Source organism: Carya illinoinensis, chromosome 16 (assembly GCF_018687715.1).
Source record: "Carya illinoinensis cultivar Pawnee chromosome 16, C.illinoinensisPawnee_v1, whole genome shotgun sequence".
Taxonomy (NCBI): Eukaryota; Viridiplantae; Streptophyta; class Magnoliopsida; order Fagales; family Juglandaceae; genus Carya; species Carya illinoinensis.
In genome coordinates this window covers 30,234,885-30,256,142 of record NC_056767.1, presented here as the reverse complement: position 1 = coordinate 30,256,142, position 21,258 = coordinate 30,234,885, and the positions used below count along the sequence as shown (strand labels likewise).

At 40.9% G+C, this 21,258-nt stretch overlaps 1 protein-coding gene and 1 non-coding gene across 2 annotated transcripts in view; both read right to left on the bottom strand.

The window, feature by feature from the left end:
* The window catches only part of LOC122298578 (ankyrin repeat-containing protein At5g02620-like), a 33,847-nt gene extending 12,887 nt beyond the window's left edge, over nt 1–20,960 (bottom strand). The window contains exons 1-5 of the mRNA XM_043108395.1: nt 20,303–20,960; nt 19,936–20,088; nt 6,835–6,966; nt 6,062–6,175; nt 5,805–5,924 (exon numbers count right to left, since the gene is read on the bottom strand). Of these exons, the coding sequence (XP_042964329.1) occupies nt 5,805–5,924; nt 6,062–6,175; nt 6,835–6,966; nt 19,936–20,088; nt 20,303–20,852 (1,069 nt within the window). The 5' untranslated portion in view covers nt 20,853–20,960. The remainder of the gene's footprint in view (nt 1–5,804; nt 5,925–6,061; nt 6,176–6,834; nt 6,967–19,935; nt 20,089–20,302) is intronic.
* Nucleotides 18,447–18,582, bottom strand: LOC122299999. The gene has a single exon (XR_006239850.1). It is a non-coding gene; the product is annotated as a small nucleolar RNA Z247 (small nucleolar RNA).
* Nucleotides 20,961–21,258: the final 298 nt, after the last annotated feature.

Below are 21,258 nucleotides of genomic sequence, written 5' to 3'. Positions count from 1 at the left end.
AGAGAGGGATCACCTTGAGAGGCTGTGAAGCCGTAACTGAGGAGCCACGAGCTCAGTTGTGCAAACCATGCACGTGGGGATTGCTTGAGTCCATAAATGGCTTTGTTGAGTTTGCAAACATGATCAGGCTTGGTGGGATCAACAAAACCAGGGGGCTGTTGCATGGAGACCATTTCCGTTAATTCACCATGTAGAAAAGCGTTCTGGATGTCTATTTGCCTCAAAGACCAGTGATGTGAAATAGCAATGGAGAGGACCAGCCGGATGGTGGAGGGCTTGACAACTGGGCTGAATGTCTCCGTGTAGTCGATTCCGAGTTGCTGGTGAAAACCCTTTACAACGAGCCGTGCCTTTCTCCGTTCGATGGTACCGTCGGCACGTAGTTTGGTCCGAAAGACCCACCTGCAACCAACAAGATTTGGAGCACAGAGAGATGGAACTAAAGTCCACGTGTTAGTTTTAATCAAGGCTTCATATTCACGAGCCATGGCCTGCTTCCATTCAGAGTATCGGGAGGCAACAGTAAAAGAGCTGGGTTCATTCGGCACTGTTGTGGTGGAGAGGAGACAGCGACGAGTGGGATACGGAACTGTGCCGTCAGTGTATTGGCGTGGTTGCAAGGAATTCGTTTGAGACCGGGTGATCATTTGGGTGCATGGTGGAATTAAGGGAGGCGAGGTTTGAGCTATGGAATCGGGAGGAAAGGAGGAAGACAGTTCAGGAATGAGGGAAGAAGGTAAAGTTACGGAAGGTGAGTGATTTGAGTGAGCTGGAGAGTTTGAGTGGGTTTCGGTATTGGTTTTAGGATTAGAGTGGGCTTCGGTGTTGGAGTGGGCTGCAGGAATTGAATTTGGGGTAGGCGTAGGAACTAAATTGGAAGAGATAGGATTAGGAGGAATGGATGGTCTTGGGCCAAGGATTGAAGGAGTTAAGATAGGAAGGGTGGTGGTGGGTGTAGAGATTTTGGTTGTAGGGGAAGAAGAATAAGGAAAAATGGTTTCAGCAAAAGTGACGTCTCTTGAAATATAAAGACGTTTGGTTTTGAGATCAAGGCACTTGTAACCTTTATGAGAAAGGTTGTATCCAAGGAAAAGACAAGGAGTGGAGCAGTAATGTAATTTATGACGATTGTAGGGTCTCAAATTTGGCCAACATAAACAACCAAAAATTTTAAGAAAAGTATAATCGGGAGGCTTATGATGGACCATATGATATGGAGATTTGTTTTTGAGAGTTGGGGTGGGGAGTAAGTTGATTAAATATGTGGCGGTTTGAAAGGCATCATCCCGAAAGGAGAGAGGGAGTGAGGCTTGTGAGAGTAAGGTGAATCCAGTTTCCACTATGTGACGATGTTTCCGTTCGACGAGTCCATTTTGTTGATGAGTGTGAGGACAAGAAAAGCGATGGGAAATTCCAAGAGTTTTGCATAGGTCAGTTAAAGGGCGAAATTCCCCACCGGCATCAGTTTGGATAGTTATGATTTTGGTGTTAAAAAATCTTTCAACAAAGATAATGAATGAATTAAATTCATGTAGCACATCGGACTTCAATTTAAGAGGAAAAAGCCACGTGAATCTTGTGTAATGATCAACAATGGATAGATAATAATGGAAACCATTTCGTGAGATTAAAGAGGCAGGGCCCCATACATCAGCCCATAAGAGTTCAAGGGGCTTTGAAGTCCGGATATTACTAGGATAGAAAGGTAATTGACATGCTTTTGCAACTAGACAATCATAACAAGTGAAGTTCGAATCTCTGGGAAAATAAGGCAAACAGTTGGTGTTGAGGATGCGAGAAACAAGATCGAGTGAAGGGTGGCCCAATCGCTTGTGCCACTATCCAAAGGGAACTTTAACATTGATATGTGTAGATGGACGGAAGGAAGGTGATGGCGGTGGAAATTGGTAGAGGCCATCACGAAGAGGTCCGCTGATGAGGAGCATTCCTGTCAAGTTGTCCTTGACCAAAAAATGGGTAGAATGAAATTCAAAAAAGCATTGATTGTCAGTACAGAATTGAGAAACGGTAACAAGGTTTTTAGTGATTTCAGGAACATGAAGAAGATTAGATAGAGTAAAAGAAGAGGAGTGTGATTGGATGGAAGATTTACCAATGTTGCTGATAGGCAAGCCAGTTCCGTTTCCCACACGTATCTGCTCAGGTCCATCATATGGTTCGGATGAAATATTGAGATGAGAGAGATCATGAGTTATATGGTGTGTTGCTGCAGAATCGGGATACCAGGAAGAATCGAGTATAGCAGAAGGAGTGGTGTAATTGGCTGAGAAGGAACGGGGAGGCTCATATTGGTAGGCATGATCAAAACGGTAGTGACATTGAAGTGCTACGTGACTTGGTTTGCTACAAACTTGGCATGTGGGTCTGTTCGGGCGTAAAACTGCAAGCTGGAGGATGAAGTTTGAGGAAAACGGCCACGATTTTGGGAACCACGAGAGCAACCTCGTTGAAACCGATTTCCCCTGTAGGAAGATCTTCCTCTGGGATCACGAGGTCCAGAGGTAAGATGTGTAGAGGGTTCAAAGGAGTTTGAGAGATGTTTTGAGTTATGGAACATGCTATTTTCTTGTATGAGCAGAAGATGATATAACTCAGTGGAGGTTATGGGATCTATGCTAGTTGTGATTGAAGTTATGAAGTTTTCATAGGCTGGACCGAGGCCATTTAAGAGATATGTGACGAACTCTTTGTTGGAAAGAGGAGTACCAGTGGTGGTTAAAGTATCAGATAGCAAACGGGCCTTGTTGAAATATTCTGAGATAGATTGATCACCACGGTAGAGATTTGTGAGTTGGAATCTTATCTGAAATTCTTTTGCCTGAGAAAGGGAGCTGAACATGGAGTTAAGTAATTCCCATAGTTGACGAGAAGTGGTTGCAGACACAACATGCCCGATGACCGACTCAGACAAAGAAGAAAAAAGAATGCTAAAAATTAGCTGGTCTGTGCGACGCCATGAGATATATGCTGGGTTTGGTTTGGGAATAGAACAGGAGGATGCAGGGAGAGTGGCGGGAGGTGCAACCACAGTGCCATCAACATAAGAGAACAAATCTTGACCTCTAAGATAGGCCGAAATTTGAACTTTCCATACTAGATAATTTTCGGAATTAAGTTTAATGGTAACTATGTGAGAAAAAGAGGGAGAAGGAATGGGCGGAGAAGGATCGGTGGTGGTGGAAGAAGGATCTGTTACTTCACTGGCCATGATGAAGAAGATGGATCATGAGACTACTAGTCAGCAGCTCTGATACCATAACAGAACAGAGTGCGAAAGAAGAACATGCAGGAAACCATTTGTATTTCTGCTACGATGATTACAGTGTGCGAGACCCTCTCTTATATAGAGGCTGAAGAAAGAAATAAAAGACAAAAGGAAGGAATATAATTCCGTTACAATATGTCATAGAATCAAGGTATTTTTCTTCTTGAAGGTTCTGCCAGATCATTGTCCAAGTCACTTGCTGAGTCACATTTCTTGTGTGATGTGCTGCTTATGTTAATAATTAGCAATGGAAAAGAGTAAGAGAACCTATAGAGAGTTAGCGAGAAAGTTACCGAAGAGAGGAAATCCTTGAGTTGGTTGGCCATCCCACATACGGACTCAGTCCTAGCCTTGTCGGTATCGAACTAGGAGAGATGAGATCTATTGCGACTAGAGCGTCCCAAGGAATTGCGCTCCTCTCCTCAACAAGCCGACCTTGAGCCACAAAGTGGCCCAAGGGAAAGTGGTCAAAAAGGAGGCAGTGGCGATGCGCGCCGAAGCTCCCACAGGTTCGAGATCATTGGCCATTTCGCCACTTGGCTGCATCAAAGGTCCATCGCTTGTGGGATCAACAGGACCTGCTTGTCTGTCTCCTCCCCACCTTATGGAGGAACCAAAGAAGAAACCTCCTGAAGGGTGAAGAGGGAATCCAAACCTTACTCTTGCTAAGGGCCACATAATCATCAAAAAAGAGACCTTTATAACCAAAAAGCATGGCGGGCACCTCACCATCAAAGACACCGGAAGACACCTCAGAAATTGAAAATGCACAACTGGGCGATATTTTACAAAGCAACAAGGGTGCTACCAGCCTTCTCAAGACTCTCTAAGGGAGTTGGGCCTTTGGAAACACCAGGAATCAGATTGAGTAGGGCTTCAAAGAATGCCATCTATAAACCTGCCTGGTCTTGGTCGAGAACTTTCGTCTGCCCATGGTCGCCAAGCAGGATGGAAGGGAGATTTGGGGATGGTAAAACGGGCTGAGCTTTTGGCAATGGAAACTCGAAGTCCAACAACACTGCCAGATCTGTGCCTGCTTGATCCATAATAGCATTGAAACCATTCGAGTCGAGAGAATTCCCTATAGCAGGGGCTAGGACGACTAGTGGTGGCGGGGCCTATCGCAATAGGCCTATTGATGGGCGAGGAGCCCCATGTTCGAACTTTAAGCAGCCACGAGTTTCCTTTGGTGTTCAAGCCTCCCCTCGCCCTCACAGCGAGGTCTCTTTCTCTCATTTTCTTGAGAAACAACAGGGTCCCTCATAAAGAGGTGACCAACCGCAAGAGATCAATTCGGCATCATAAAAAGCTTGTCAATGTTCTCTCTAGTCAAGAGATTGTCGCTCCATACCTCCTTCTGATGTTGCTCAACCCAGGAGTAAACCATTTGTATGTGAGCTTGCTCTCACTCAGAAAGAGTCACAGTTTTCACCTTGTCATTAGGAAAAAACCCCCACACAGCCCAGAGAAGGAACTCTTGCTTGGTGACTTCACTACTAGGGAATTCCCACCCTTCGCCAGACACAAGAATTTGTGGTGCCAGTTTTTAGTGTTGGAGTAACGGCCCAATACATACGCACATTTGTTATAATACTAGTAGTTGGGCAACGTCCAAGGGACGTTCGTCCAGTGTATAGAAATATTATTTTTATTAAGAAAAAAATTTTGAATAATAATGTAATATTTTTAGAAAAAAAATATATAAATTCTAACATCAAATAGTAAGATAGACTTAAATAAGTTTTAAAGCATTTAGAATTTATAAAAAAAAAAAAAAAAAAAAAAAAAAAAAAAAAAATCTTGAAACAAACATGTGCAGCACAGGAGATAAACTGTTAACAGTAAAGGAACGTGCATAGCACGTTTTCTTAATTTAATAAAGCGATTATTTTTAAAAAGTAACATAATTTTTATAAAGAAATAAAATACTAAGGTTTTTATAAGATATTATTATTTGATTTTAATGTTTCATAATGAATTTAAATTGATAAATAAATAATATTTTATTAGGATAATTGTATTCGTAAATGTAGTTGGTAAATATATTTAAACTTAATTATTTTACATTTCTCTTTGTTTATATAAGGAATGAATAAAAATTTTAAATCACATAAATAAATTGATATATAAATTATAATTTATATAAAAGATCATATATATATATAATAGAATATAGAATATATATTTATATAATTTATATAGATATATATAATAGAATATATATATATATATATATAGATATCTAGTATACCTCATAAATAAATGATCATCAATGCATAGGTTACAGGATCATGCATGCTGCATGAATTTTAATAATTATGAATTTATTCATAAGTGATTGGGGAGAGAGATTAAAAAATTAAGAACTTTTAAGAAGAGAGAGCCACTTTAATTTATTCATGTAACTAACGGCGTTAATTTTAACGGTAAAACAACAAAAACCGTTAAACCAATAAAATTCCGTTAGATAGCCACTTTATATATATAAAGATAAAGATATAGCCATTAATATACGTACCTTTTATTCCAAATGGTAACAGCAACATTCCCTTGAATTCACTGGTGAAAATGTAGAGAAACAATGAAATGATCCACATTGCCTTGGAATATGCGAGCTTGAAAAATGGAGAAAAGATGCCTGCAATATTGAAAAACGTAAATTAGATGAATGCGTACCTCATGCATCAATATTAATAATAGTACGTAATTAGAACACACACACACTTGTCTCCTAGCTCCTCTCGGTTACCCTTGAGAGCATGTAATTTTGTTTACCTCCATGATCATGATGTCTTCCTGAATATTCGTCTGATATATTTATAATATTCTCTATATCTTGGGTCTGTTCTGTATGATCATCTAATTCGTCATTTGTTCCACGAGCAGATGCTAGTTAAGGAAAAAAAACCAAATTAAATAACTGTACGTATATATAAATGATCCTGTAATTCGTTCACTTGCACATGATCATCATGTATATATAGCAAAATCAAATGAATCACAAACAACAAAAATTCTGTATTCAGTGATCTGTGCCTTTCATGTGTATCCGGCCCATTCTTTTTAATAATTAGTACCATTTAGCGTGCAGTACTAAACGAAACTATATGTATTAATGCATCTTGAAAGTGAAAGTAATTATAAGCAACTAGTGAATTAAGCCCCGATGTTGTAAGTACACACACACATATACATATATATACATATGTGTGTGTGTGTGTGTGTGAGAGAGAGAGAGAGAGAGAGAGAGAGAGAGAGAGAGAGAGAGATGTATATTTCTGGCCTGGGGGCGGTTTTTTACTTCAATAACTAGTATATATATTGCACGTGCATGCAGTATTTTAATATAAATTAAATTACATTTTACAGAAGATTATTTCATGTGCATATTAATTAAGGTTTGCAAGACTTACTTAAACCTTTTGAAAAAAGTTGGGCCAACAAAAATACCTGAAGACCGTCTTACATTTTTTCAAATTAAACACTGAAATGTCTGGCCTAAATTAAATCTCATGTATATCTAGAATTGTTCATATTAATTTATATACCAAGACGACCAAACTTATTCTTCAATGATGATCGAACGAGGCCTAGTCTGATCAATGCCCTCTTCGGGAGATTATTTGAAATAATATCATCTTCGTCCATCATGTCCAGCTTGAGCTCATCAACAAATATGCCTTCAAAATAAAAATAACGTGCATATATAAGATAATTACTCCTGCATGACAGACAATCAGGATTATAGTACTGGATGTGAATCACGCTAATATTTATTAATTATTATCAAATCATTGTGAATAATGCAAATAATATTATAAATTTTTGGTCTATATAAAAATCTTACACATAAAGATTTACACGATATATAACAGAGTTAAATGCAATCTATTAGATTATAAAGTCTTTTTTATTTATTATAAAATCAATCTAACGTATTAGACTATAAACCAAATCAATCATGTGTGAAGTTCTTGGTGCAAGATTTGTTTGTAGATCACTTAACAATTCTCTCCAGCTATGATCTATTAATAAAATATTGATAGTATTGCAAATGTTGTACTAATCTCCCCTCAATCTCAAGTGGAGTAAGTGTATTCATGTATATATAGAATTATAAGAGTTGACTACATAGCTGTAGCTTAAGTTGTCTACAAGGAAAGTAATAACAGAGAGATATTGAGTAGCAATCATGGGAGCTGGTCTGGTGCAAGATCCATATCAATAGCCGAATCCATAGTTGCCTTATTATCCCCCCTCAAGCTGAGTGGGAGAGATTGGACGCACAACTTGGCACGAAGAGCCTGAAATACGGTAGTAGGCAACAGTTTCGTCAGAGCATCGGCAAGTTGGAACTCGCTAGGTAGGACGAACATCGAAAGCCCATTTCTGAACTTGTTCATCGAAAGCCCATCGAAAGCCCACATGCTTAGTACGTGCATGGAGAATTGGATTGGCTGATAAAAATGTTGTCCCAAGATTATCACACTAGAGGCGTGGACATTTAGTAGAAAAAATTCCCAGTTCATGTAAAAGATATTTAATCCATAGTAATTTTGATGTAGCATTCGCGAGTGCCTTATACTCAAACTCCGTACTTGACCTTGTCATGGTTGGTTGTTTCTTTGAACTTCAGGAAATTAGGGACTGACCAAGGAAGACAAAATAACCCCCTATGGATTTTCTATTATCAAGGCCCCCGGCCCAATCAGCATAGGAAAAACTGAGAGTTGGAATAAGGGACTTGGGCTTAGCAATAAGCCAAAATCAGTAGTATCCCAAAGATAACGCAAGATGCGTTTTACAACAGCCCAATGTTTATCTGTGGGCTTGTGCATGAATTGGCACACCTTGTTGACCGAGAATGCTATGTCGGGACATGTAAGAGAAAGGTATTGAAGGGCACCAACCACACTCCTATAAAGACTAGGGTCATAAAAATTTGCACCATCAAATAAAGAGAGGTAGGAGTTGTTCGACATAGGAGATGGCATGGCCTTAGCATTTGACTTGTTGGTTCAAGATAATAAATCAAGAACATAGCGTTTTTGACGCAACAAGAGGCCATTAGATGTAGGAACAACTTCAATACCAAGGAAGAAGTGAATGGGGCTAAGAACCTTGACAACAAACTCAACACTGAGAAATTGAATCAGAGAAGTAACTGTAGCTTGAGAGGACCCTGTGATAAGTATGTCATCCACATACACAAGAACAAACAACTGCATGCCACGAGAATTAAAAATAAAGAGGGAAGTGTCTGATTTGGAGTTAAGAAACCCATAATCAAATAACTTGGAACTTAAGCGAGCATACCATGTGTCGGGCACTTGTTTTAAACCATACAACGCCTTTTTGAGACGACAAACATGGTGAGGGAATTGTTTATCCACATACCCTATAGACCGAGTCATAAAAACCTTCTCATGTGAGAAGCCATGTAGGAACGCATTTGATATATCAATCTGTTGGATGGGCCATTACTGAGAAATAGCAAACGTAAGAACCAAACGAATGGTGGTTCGCTTGATCACTGGATTGAACGTATCCCTATAGTCAATCCCCAATTGTTGATGATAGCCCTTAGCCACAAGCCGTGCCTTGTGACAAATTGGCTTGCCATTGGAATCTCGTTTAACATAGTAGACCCACTTGTTGCCAACTAAATTCATACCCTTTTGATAAGGTACATGCTACCAGGTATCATTCTGTATAAGTGCCGAATATTCAGCGTCCATTGCCTTCCTCCAAGGTTCATGAGTAATAGCCTGTGAATAATAGCTAGGATCATCAAGAACAGGACTTAAGTTGGCCATAAAGGACTGCGACGATGCAGGAGATTCATCAAAAAATCTTTTCGATTTGACAATATCATTCTAGCTGCGTGTATGCATAGGATGAATGGGGTGAGAGGAGCACCTGCTACGGGAGGGTGATTTGAAGATGGACTGGCAAATTGAGAATTATCAGCGTGATTAATGGGTGGCTAGCAGACAGAGAGGTCTCGACATGATCAAAGGAAGTAGAGGTGTCAAAACTAGAGATGATAGGGGACGTTGGTATGAGTATATTGAAGGAAGTAGGTAATGTCGAAATTGTAGGAGTGGATAGGGAGAGAGAAGATTGAGCGGAATTAATGGGAGAAGATGTTGAGGACGAGGATGAGGAATTTACGTTAGGCAGAGTGACACAGGGATTTGAAGGCACTAGAGACATGGGGACCAAAGTGGGCATCGACTGAGGAGATATTTAAGGTGAGGGAGAGACAGGTGGTGTCCTATGCGGATGACGGCGTGCATGAGGGAGAACTGAGAGGGATGAGTGAGATTAATCAACTGGAAGAGTTGAAAAAGGGAAGTGCGTTTCATCGAAAACGACATGCCGTGAGACATATATTTTGCCAGTGGACACATCCAAGCACTGGTAACCACTGTGATTTTTACTAACGCCAAGAAAGACACATTTTTTGGAGTGAAATTCAATTTTGTGGTGGTTATATGGGTGGAGATACAACCAACATGCACAGCCGAACACACGTAAGATAGAGTAGTCAGGTCTTTTTTTTTTTTTTGAACAATTTTTCAAAAGGTGACATGTTATGCAATGGTGAGGTGGAGAGATGTCTTAGAATAAAAGTTGCCATGAAGAATGCATCATCCCAATATGAGATGGAACGGAAGAATTAGATAAGAGGGAAAGACTACTCTTAACTATACGTCGATGCTTGCGTTCAACCATCCCATTTTGTTGGGAAGTATGTGGGCAAGAGATACGATGGGTGATGCCGTGTTGGCCAAAGAAGGTGTGGAGTGTGCAAAATTTGCCACCCAACCGGTTTGAACATATTTGATTTTGTGATTTAATAAATGTTCAATGTGTTTTTGGAAAGAGATAAAAACTAGAAAAATGGATGATTTTGTAGGAATTGGAAAAATCCACGTATATTTGCTGAAATGATCAACAAAGGAAACGTAGTATTTATTACCACATTTAGACATTACAAAAGAAGGACCCCATGCATCCAAAAAAATTAAATCTAGAGGACCATTTGACACATGACTCAAGTGCGAAAAAGGAAGACGATGATTCTTGCCCTGTTGGCAAGAGTTGCAAACCCCTGGAACTTTATTTGAAGAACTAGAAGGGATGCATTAGAAGTGAGTGCCTTGATAGTCTTGAATGAAGCATGGCGAAGATGAGAGTGCCACACTTGTAACATAACACACTGACAAGAGAAAGCTTGTGGTGTACGAGGTGGAAAGAACGGATAGAGACCACCCTCAGCTTTGCCGCGAACAGGAGCTTCTTCGTGCATTCATCCTTCACAGAAAAATACCCGGCATGAAATTCAATAAACACATGATTATCTGCCGTAAACTGACTCACAGACACGAGATTCCTTTTAATGTGAGGCACATGTAAAATGGACTTCAACTTAAAAGTAGAGTTGTCAAGAGAAAGTTGAGAGGACCAATATGAGTAATAGGCAAACTTGCACCATCCCCAACTTGGATGGTATCTATTCTATGGAATGGTTCAGCACCAAGATTTAAATTTTGAAAATCATTGTGTTGAGGGAAAAATGAGCGTATTGGCATATTCTTGTGAAAACCTGTGTAAAATAGTGTTGTAACAAGTGTTGTTGCGGAAAGGCTTGAAGATTGGTCAAAGAAGGCGACTTCGCTCAACCCTCGCTCGACAGGGCGCTCGAGCGAACTTGTGCAGAGTGCACCGCTCGACCCTCGCTCGACATGCAGCTCGAGCGAACTCAGGCAGATTCAACCGCTCGACCCTCGCTCGACACTGAGCTCGAGCGAACCCAGGCAGAGTGTGTCGCTCGACCCTCGCTCGACACTGAGCTCGAGCGAACTCAGGCAGAGTCGACTGCTCGATACTCGCTCGACAGGTCGCTCGAGCGAACTTTGGCAGATTGTGGCGCTCGACACTTCGCTCGAGCCAATGTTCCAGATTTCTTACAATGTAGGGTTTTGAAGCGCCTCATTTGATGGGAACTATAAATAGAACAGCTTAGCTTCTGTTCTAGTGTGGAGAATCAGAGCAAAAACCCTAAGGGCCTCCAAGAACTTCTTAGAGCAAACTCTCCCCCATTTGGTTGATTCTCTCTTGGATAAACACGTCTCCACCACAAAATACACAAAATCAACTCTTACTTGAGTCCATTGAAGTGGACATTTTTGTTGGCCGGAAGAGTCCGGAGCTGCCGTTGATGCAGAGATCGAGAGGTTCTCGTGGGAAGCTGCAGGAAGGTCGGAGTTCCGACACTACATGCGTGTAGAGATCGAGTGGGTCACTCGTGGTGTTGCAAGCCAAGTTTAGCTACTATAAAGGTTTTGTGAGTGTCTCTAAATTGGTTGTAACAAACTAAAGTTTCTATAGTGGATTTGAGGTGGTGTCTTACACCCGGAGTGGTTTTAGATTTTGAAGATGTTCTTCAAATGAGTTTCCACTCCGTGAACAAAATCATGTGTTGATTATTTGTGTTATTTGATTTATTTATTAACTGCTTGTTTGATTAATTTTCAAAAGGCCATAAAAATTAGATTACACCTATTCACCCCCCTCTAGGTGTAGTGTTGTGTAGAACCACTGCTTTTTCAATTGGTATCAGAGCGGGTTCACTCCGCTAGGATTTAGTTCCTGAGTGTGATCCGGCTGTAGTGGTTTAAATGGATAGGTCTCAATCACTCATATCTCCATCATTTTTTGATGGAAGTAACTATGCGTATTGGAAGGTTCGAATGAGAGCTTTCCTTAAATCTGTGGATGAACGAGTGTGGGCTTCCGTAACAAAGGGATGGAAACAACCGGTTGTATTCATTGAGGGAGTCGAAACCCCCAAGGGTGTGGAAAATTACTCTAGGGATGAAGTCAACTAGTGTAGTTGGAATAGCAGAGGCCTGAATGCGATATTCATGGTCGTGTCCCAGGAGGAGTTCAAGAGAATCTCCATGTGTGAAAATTGCAAAGAGGCATGGGACATTCTTGAGGTTACCCATGAAGGTACTAAGGCTGTAAAGAATTCTAAACTTCAAATGTTGACCACCAACTTTGAAGAACTTAGGATGAAGGATGATAAAAATTTTGATGGCTTCTATAGCAAACTTAATGATATTGTCAATTCTCGTTTTAATTTAGGGGATAGAATTCCTGAGGACAGAATTGTGAGAAAAGTTCTTAGATCTCTTCCTGAGAGGTTTCGTCCTAAAGTCACTGCTATAAAAGAAAGCAAAGACTTGGACAACATGAGAATTGAAGAGTTGGTGGGTTCCTTACAACCTATGAACATACTCTTCCTATGGATAAGAAAAACAAGTCCATAGCCCTCAATGCTATTAGAGAGGAGTCTGGTGAATCTTCTGACGAACTTGCCATGAGTGACAAGAAGATAGCATTTTATGCTAAAAAATTCAGGAAGATGTTTGCCCAGAAAAACCCAAGACAGGAGAAGAGAAGGTTCAAGGGTTTCAATGGAGGTTCTAGTTCAGAAAACCGAGAAGGGAGGTATAAGCGAGAAACTAGAGCTGTCAATGACAATATTCAGTGCCATGAATGTCATGGTTTTGGTCACATTCGACTTGAGTGTGCGAATTACAAAAAGGCCAAAGAGAAAGCTAATGCTGCTTCCTTGACTGATAGTGAGTCTGAGTCAAGTGACTCACAAGAGAGTTCTCCCAGGAAGAAAAATCACAACTACATGGCTTTCACTTCCTCTGTTGCAGGAAAAAGTCATAGCAGTGAATCTGTGGTTGAAATTGAGAGTGTTTCTGAAAATGAATCCGAGGATGAAGATGACTTGCAGGAAATCTATGAGAAGTTGTATAAGGAATGTGTGAAATTGAGGAAACTCAATAAAACACATATTGAGGAAATAGATTTATGCAAAAGAGAAAATGAAGGACTTCAGGGCAAACTAAGAGAAGCCATTGGTCTAACAGATGAGTTGCAAAAGAGGAATGTGACTTTGGAAGATAAAGTGACAACTCATGAAAATGAGCTAACTTTGTTAAATACTAAGTTGCAGAAATTCTCCATTGGGACAAACCAGCTTGACAAACTCCTAAGTTTAGGAAAGTCCTCTAGCGATAAAAGTGGTTTAGGCTATTTTGAAGAGAATCCTGATGCTCCTTCAAGCTCAAAAGCCTTTTGTAAAAATGTGAGAACCGCAGTGTTTGTTCTTGAAATAACTGAGAAAAGGAAGGCTCATCCATCTGAAAAGGGTAAGAAGCCTATGCAAGTGCAAAAGTCTGTTCCTCCTCCCAAAAGACAAGGCGCTCGCAACATGAGCCCCATATGTCATCACTGTGGGAAGCTAGGCCATATTAGACCAAACTGTTTTAAATTAATGAGTCACTTTGTGCATGCTCCTACATTCGTTAACAGTAGAATTGCTTATCCTTCTGGAAGGGGTAAGAATTACATGAATGACTCCAAGAATGTCTCAACCTTCTTGAGACAAAGAGCTCACAAAGCAAGCCCCGTGTGTCATCATTGTGGTAAGATTGGTCACATCCGACCAAACTGTTTTGAGCTTAAGAGGCACACCAAGAAAATTGAAAAGCCCTTCTCAAGAAAATGGATACCAAGGTGGATCATCCAAAAGGGAAAGACGCGAGCCCCACATGGTTTTGGTGCTGTAGACTGACAGGTATGCATTACATGCATTACATACATTACATGCATTTTTGTTTTATTTTGTTGTTGTTTGTTCTTTTGTTGTTGTCTTGTTTCTTTGTCGTTGTTTGCTGCTCGTACATGCACTCCATAATTGCACTATATAATAGTGGGGTTGTTAATTCTAAAATCTAGGTGTCTGTATCTTTTGAGATTTGTATCATATACCTATGTTTTACAAAGGTTTGGAACATGAGTATCTCGTGTAATCTGTGACTGGCATCACACCCTTCACTCTAAACTCGGTCAATTGACATTTCACCACTTGTGAGTTTATTGGGGAGGCAATCAAAAGTGGTAGGAAGCTCTATCTTCATACAGAATTGACCACGGGCTAGATGACCTCATCATGGTTCGTTTGTGCAAAAATATGTATCTCAAAAGGAAAAGAAAAAGTGAAGTTGAAATAAAAAAAAAAAAAAAAAAGGGTGAAAAACAGAATAAGTTTTCTGTTTTCTTGAACATACTGAGACAAGTATTTAAACAGAAAGATTCAGGTCCTAGCAGCATTGGGTTTGACTTTCTGTGTCTTGAATGAGCTTCCCAAGCACTTATGGTTTCATGTTCAGCCCAACCCCGCTCACGCCTTACGATTGAAATTTCTTGATTGAGCAAGGACCGCTTTAAACACGCACGTCTATATTACTTGTGATACTTTGTTTTTAACTGCGCGTTTTATGGGAATATGATGCTCTTCTACATTTGATATGTACTCTTGGTGTGAAAATTGACATTCCTAGTATTTGTCCAAGTCATGTGAGTGTTGTGTGCTTCAAAACTGGGCAAAATGTGATTTTCTGGTGGTCTCGCTCGACCCCGCTCGAGTGAAACCCGCTCGACAGCCGCTCGAGGGTTTTAAGTTCGCTCGAGCGAACGCCAGGTATAAAACTCGAGCGCCGCTCGAGCCGCTCGAGCACAGTGGCCTTTTTCCAGTTTTTCTCCCATTCCGTGCGATTTTCTTCCTCCTTTCTCAAATTTCTTCATTTAATCGAGTGTTTTCCTTCCAAAATCATCTCCAAATCAAGGTAAAGACCTTTCTCTTTTGTATTTTCATGATTTGTTGCTTTCATTTTGGGTTTTTCCGTGTGTTGTGCGCATATGGGTTTCGGATTCGGTCTTTGAGTGTTTTCTTCAATTGTTTTCCATTTCTTTTGGTTTATTGAGGCTCGTATGGAGTCATTGTTGGTTTTTGAGTGTATTTAGGTAGTTTTTGGAACTCCCATGGGCTTATGCCCGAGTTTCCCACTTGGATGCACTCCAAGTGTTCGATAAAATGCCTAAATGAAGTTTGTATTTTCTTTTTCATCATGCATTGGCATAGCGTTGTTCCCATACCTATTTCATGTCTATCCTAGGTTTGAGACATCGTCTAAACTAAGATTGCATTTAGTTTGAAGGTGTTTTAGTTTAGAAGTGGCATTGGCTTGCAAATGGCTTGGCATTGGTTTGCACTTAGGTTGACATTGGCTTGCAAATGGCTTGGCATGGTCATTGCATAAGAGTCATGCACATGGGTTGGCATTAGCATGCATGTTGGTCATTCACATGAGTTGACATTGGCAATGGGACACTTTGAACTAGGCATTTATCATTGTTTTGAAAAATGAAGAGTGACATAGGGCATGCACCGAGTCTTGCATTGTTGGTTGGCATTGTTGCGTCAGCATGCATGCATTCATCACGTCTTTGCATTGCCTTAGCCTTGTCTAACGTCTTTGACTCTGTCTACAGCCAAAACCATGTCTCGACGTGTTCGTCCTCGCCAAAACCCCCCTGCACCCGTTCAAGCTCACTTCCATAGTGCCCGAGCTCAGGAGTTATATTATCAGAACTTCTCGCATCGTACTCCCATAGTCGAGCCTGAAGTGACCTTAGGTGAGCTTACCAAGACTATCATTCCCCGCATCTTTGAGTCTCGTCAGTGGCAGGCATTGACCACTGGTCATCCCACTCCTTCTGTGGAGTTGGTTAGGGAGTTTTACTCCAACATACATGACGTGTCTGTTGATGACTCGTTTGAAGTCAGTCTTCGGAACGTTGTTTTCCGAGTCACTCCGGGCATGATAGCGACTCTGCTAAATGCCCCTCGTGTGTCCTATCCCGAGTTTCCTTACTCACGGACATCTCCTCCCAGTCCACAAGTCATTGCTAGTTGTCTTTGTGGTCGGCCTAGTAGTTGGGAAGGGACAACCCCTATTTCAACTGCTCGTTTTACCCCTGATCACCTCATTCTCAGTAGGATTGTTCTTACGAACTTAGATCCTACAGGCCATAATAGTGATGTAGGTCTTGACCGTGCCCTTCTGCTGTATGCCTTGATCAATGGTGTCTCCATTGATCTAGGAAGTCTTTTATGTCGGGTTATCATTGAGCACCCTCCCGCTCCCTCCTCTCAGCCTTTGAGCTCCCGACCATCCAGTTCTTAGCCGTCTACCTCGGCCCCATCTAGCTCTTAGCCATCCTCTTCAGCCCCCGGTTCGTCGGAGCCTAGTTTTCAGCAGGTTCTTGAGTATCTAGCTCGCCTTGACGCCCGGTTCGACAACCTTGATGTGAAAGTTGATAACCTGCAACAACTTATGACTCAACGCTTCAATGACATTGAGAGGCAGCTCAATGAAGATGATGAGGATGCCGATGGTGATGATTGAGACCCTTGGCCTCTTGTGACAAAAAGGGGGAGATATTATTAAGGGGGAGTAGTACAATAGTATTAACTCAGGGGGAGTGTTACTTGTACAAACACTTTTTCTTTGTTTTGGGGGAACAGTAGCTTTTGGTTATTTCTGTTGATTTATATTTCTTGTTAGCTGCTGATTGTTTGACTAATGTTTCTTGAACTCAATCTATGATTTGTTGCTTAATGAAATATTTCTTTTCCAAAACCTGTACTTGACATGACAGTTCATGAATTGTGATTTGAGAATTGCAAATACGTTTTTTTGTGCATATGTGAATGGGTATGTTTAACCGTTTGCTAAGCGTGTGCAGAAATATTTCAACATGTTCAAGAATATGGATCTAGTTGGGTGTGCTAGGATTAAGTCATATGTATAGGATAGAGGTTTTGTCACAAAAATGCCAAAGGGGGAGATTGTTGAGGGAAAAATGAGCGTATTGACATATTCTTGTGAAAACCTGTGTAAAATAGTGTTGTAACAAGTGTTGTTGCGGAAAGGCTTGAAGATTGGTCAAAGAAGGCGACTTCGCTCGACCCTCGCTCGAGCGAACTTGTGCAGAGTGCACCGCTCGACCCTCGCTCGACATGCAACTCGAGCGAACTCAGGCAGATTCAACCGCTCGACCCTCGCTCGACACTGAGCTCGAGCGAACCCAGGCAGAGTGTGTCGCTCGACCCTCGCTCGACACTGAGCTCGAGTGAACTCAAGCAGAGTCGACCGCTCAAGACTCGCTCGACAGGTCGCTCAAGCAAACTTTGGCAGATTGTGGCGCTCGACCTTCGCTCGACACTTCGCTCGATCCAATGTTCCAGATTTCTTACAATGTAGGGTTTTGAAGCGCCTCATTTGATGGGAACTATAAATAGAACAGCTTAGCTTCTTTTCTAGTGTGGAGAATCAGAGCAAAAACCCTAAGGGCCTCCAAGAACTTCTTAGAGCAAACTCTCCCCCATTTGGTTGATTCTCTCTTGGATAAACACGTCTCCACCACAACATACACAAAATCAACTCTTACTTGAGTCCATTGAAGTGGACATTTTTGTTGGCCGGAAGAGTCCGGAGCTGCCGTTGATGCAGAGATCGAGAGGTTCTCGTGGGAAGCTATAGGAAGGTCGGAGTTCCGACACTACATGCGTGTAGAGATCGAGTGGGTCACTCGTGGTGTTGCAAGCCAAGTTTAGCTACTACAAAGGTTTTGTGAGTGTCTCTAAATTGGTTGTAACAAACTAAAGTTTCTATAGTGGATTTGAGGTGGTGTCTTACACCCGGAGTGGTTTTAGATTTTGAAGATGTTCTTCAAATGAGTTTCCACTCCGTGAACAAAATCATGTGTTGATTATTTGTGTTATTTGATTTATTTATTAACTGCTTGTTTGATTAATTTTCAAAAGGCCATAAAAATTAGATTACACCTATTCACCCCCCCTCTAGGTGTAGTGTTGTGTAGAACCACTGCTTTTTCACATTGGTTAGGTGATACGTGGTGCCAGTGTCGGTGTACCAGTTTGGATCATTGGATGTTTGTGGATAAGCCACAAAAGCTTGCATAGGTGGCGGGGTACCCTGATAAGATAAGTCAAGCCGATGATGACACTGCATTGCATTATGGCCATTTTTTCCACACAATTGACAAACAAGGCACGATCCTCCTCCAGAAAAATTGCCTTGTGTCCCGTGACCCCGGCCACGGTTGGCCCTTCCACCACGGCCACGTGAATAATCATTCTGTGTGGCTACATTTGCTGAGCCTATGGCTATATCAAGAGCAGAATTTTGTTGCTCAAGTCTAATTTCAAACCTTAACTGATGAGCATATGCATCTTCAAGAGAAAATTGATCAACTCTAGTAGAAATAGAAGTGACAATGGAGTTATAGGATGAGTCAAGGCCAACAAGGATATATGTGAGGAATTCAGAATCAAGAAGTGGTTCACCAACAGCTGCCAATGTATCAGCAGAGGTCTTTGCTCGCTGGTAATATTCGGACATGGACATATTGCCCTTCTTGAGAGTGGATAATTCAAGGCGTATGCCTACCACTCGTGCTCGTGCATGGTTGGAGAACATGCGCTCAAGAGCACACCAAACATCCTTGGATGTTGGAAGACCCACCGTGTGGGTTATAATTGATTTCGAAAAAGAAGACATGAGGGCACCAAGGGTTAACTAATCCTAGATTTACCATTTAGAAAATTCTAGATTGGGAATTGTTTGGATTGTGTCATCATCTTTGGAAGTAAGATGAATTGTTGGTGGAGGACATGGGAGTGTTCCATCAACATAGCTAATCAATTGTTGGCCTCTGCGATATGGCAGAATCTGTGCTCGCCATAGAAGAAAGTTATCCTTAGTGAGTTTTATGGTGACAAGGTTTTGTAGGCTAAGTGGGGCAGAAAGAGACATTGTCTAGGAAGAAAGAAAGGGAAGAAAATGGAGAATTTCAAGTGAGGGACTAGCCGAAATGGTAGTGGAGGCCGTGGGAGTAGGATCTTCTTAGACGTTGGTCTTTTTGGCTCTAAGGTTTCGTAGGCTAAGTGGGGCAGAAAGAGACATTGTCTAGGAAGAAAGAAAGGGAAGAAAATGGAGAATTTCAAGTGAGGGACTAGCCAAAATGGTAGTGGAGGCCGTGGGAGTAGGATCTTCTTAGACGTTGGTCTTTTTGGCTCTAAGGTTTTGTAGGCTAAGTGGGGCAGAAAGAGACATTGTCTAGGAAGAAAGAAAGGGAAGAAAATGGAGAATTTCAAATGAGGGACTAGCCGAAATGGTAGTGGAGGCCGTGGGAGTAGGATCTTCTTAGACGTTGGTCTTTTATGCTCTAAGGTTTTGTAGGCTAAGTGGGGCAGAAAGAGACATTGTCTAGGAAGAAAGAAAGGGAAGAAAATGGAGAATTTCAAGTGAGGGACTAGCCGAAATGGTAGTGGAGGCCGTGGGAGTAGGATCTTCTTAGACGTTGGTCTTTTTGGCTCTATGATTCCATAATAAAATATTGACAGTATTTCAAATGTTGTAATCTCCCCTCAATCTCAAGTGGAGTAAGTGTATTCATGTATATATAGAATTACAAGAGTTGACTATACAGCTATAGCTTAAAATGTATACAAGGAAAGTAATAACAGAGATGGTGTATTCAAGGAAAGTAATAGCAGAGAGATATTGAGCAGCAATTATGGGGGCTGGTCCGGTGCAAGAGCCATATCAGTAGCAGAATCCATAGTTGCCTTATTATCTATATATATATATATATATATATTCAATTATTTACTCGTTACAGATACTTACGGTTATAGATGGCTCTACGCCATATTGATCCATGGGGTTTGCCACTTCTGAAAGCGGAAGGCTTGGCCGCAAGTATGTGGAGAGGGTATAATCCTTTGTTATTGACACTGTTTGCTAGTTTCGGATACAATTGAATTATCTGAAATGCCAAATCTGTCAAAAAGTGCAAAATGAAACATGTAGTACGTTTTAGCATTCATGCAGCTTTCATATTAACTGCTGATCCACTATAAATAAGTCTGCCTGCATGCACTTACATAATTATATAAGCATTAATGAAACATGATATGCTTTCAAAGTAGTAATTGATCGCTAATTAATTTCAAGCATATAATTATATATATATATATATATATATAATACTCACCAAAATGTTGTCCGTTAATGGCACAGTGAAGAGTGGTGTTACCATCCTTCCTGGTGGAATAACCGTAGCCATCCTGATTGGTTTTAGCACAGATTCGGTGAAGACAAAGAAATGCTCTCTTTTTACCGTGGAACGCTGCCAAGAAAAAAGGAGTCTCTCCTTCACGATTAGGACAACCCACCAATGATGGATCAACGTCTGCTATGGACATGCACATGATGGGACGTTCCTTCTCCTTTGATGCAGCAAAGTGGAGAGCCGTATTCCCTTGCTTGTTTTTAACACGAACAGCTTTCTTGGCATTCTGATCTATTTGAGACTTTATTGCTGTTATAAGTTGTATGACAATCCTTTTTTGGCCATCGGAGACAGCAATGTGTAATGCCGTTTCTCCTGACCTTGTGATCTTTTCCGTGTGAATCCATGGCTCTTTTTTGTATATCTCCACAACTTCACTCCATTGGCCCTTCATCGCATTTTTCAACAAATCTCTCTTCTTCATCTCCATGGATGTTGATCTCGGACTCATTTGGTCTACTTTGTCAGCCATTTATATTCTGATGAGATCCTCCCAGCTACTACGTACGTTCCGATTGAAGAAGAAGCATGCACGTACAATAGAAAGAAATATTAATGGTTAGCAGCTTGTGTGTGTTTGTCAAAGTGATAGCTTGTGGGATTACTAATTATTAACTCCTGCCATATATAAGACTCGGGAGTAGCTGATCGATCAAGCCAAGAATATGTGTTCCATACATATATGCTTGGCGTGTGTATCAATCGATCCCACGTTTTTCACGCTGTTACGTAGATTTTTCTATTTGTACATCATAGGGAGAAAACAAGCACAGTTGTGTTTGATAGTAAAGCGATCTCAAATATTATCTGAATAGTAATAAAAAAGTAATCATAAAATATTAAATAATAATAAATAATAATACAAAATAATAATAAAA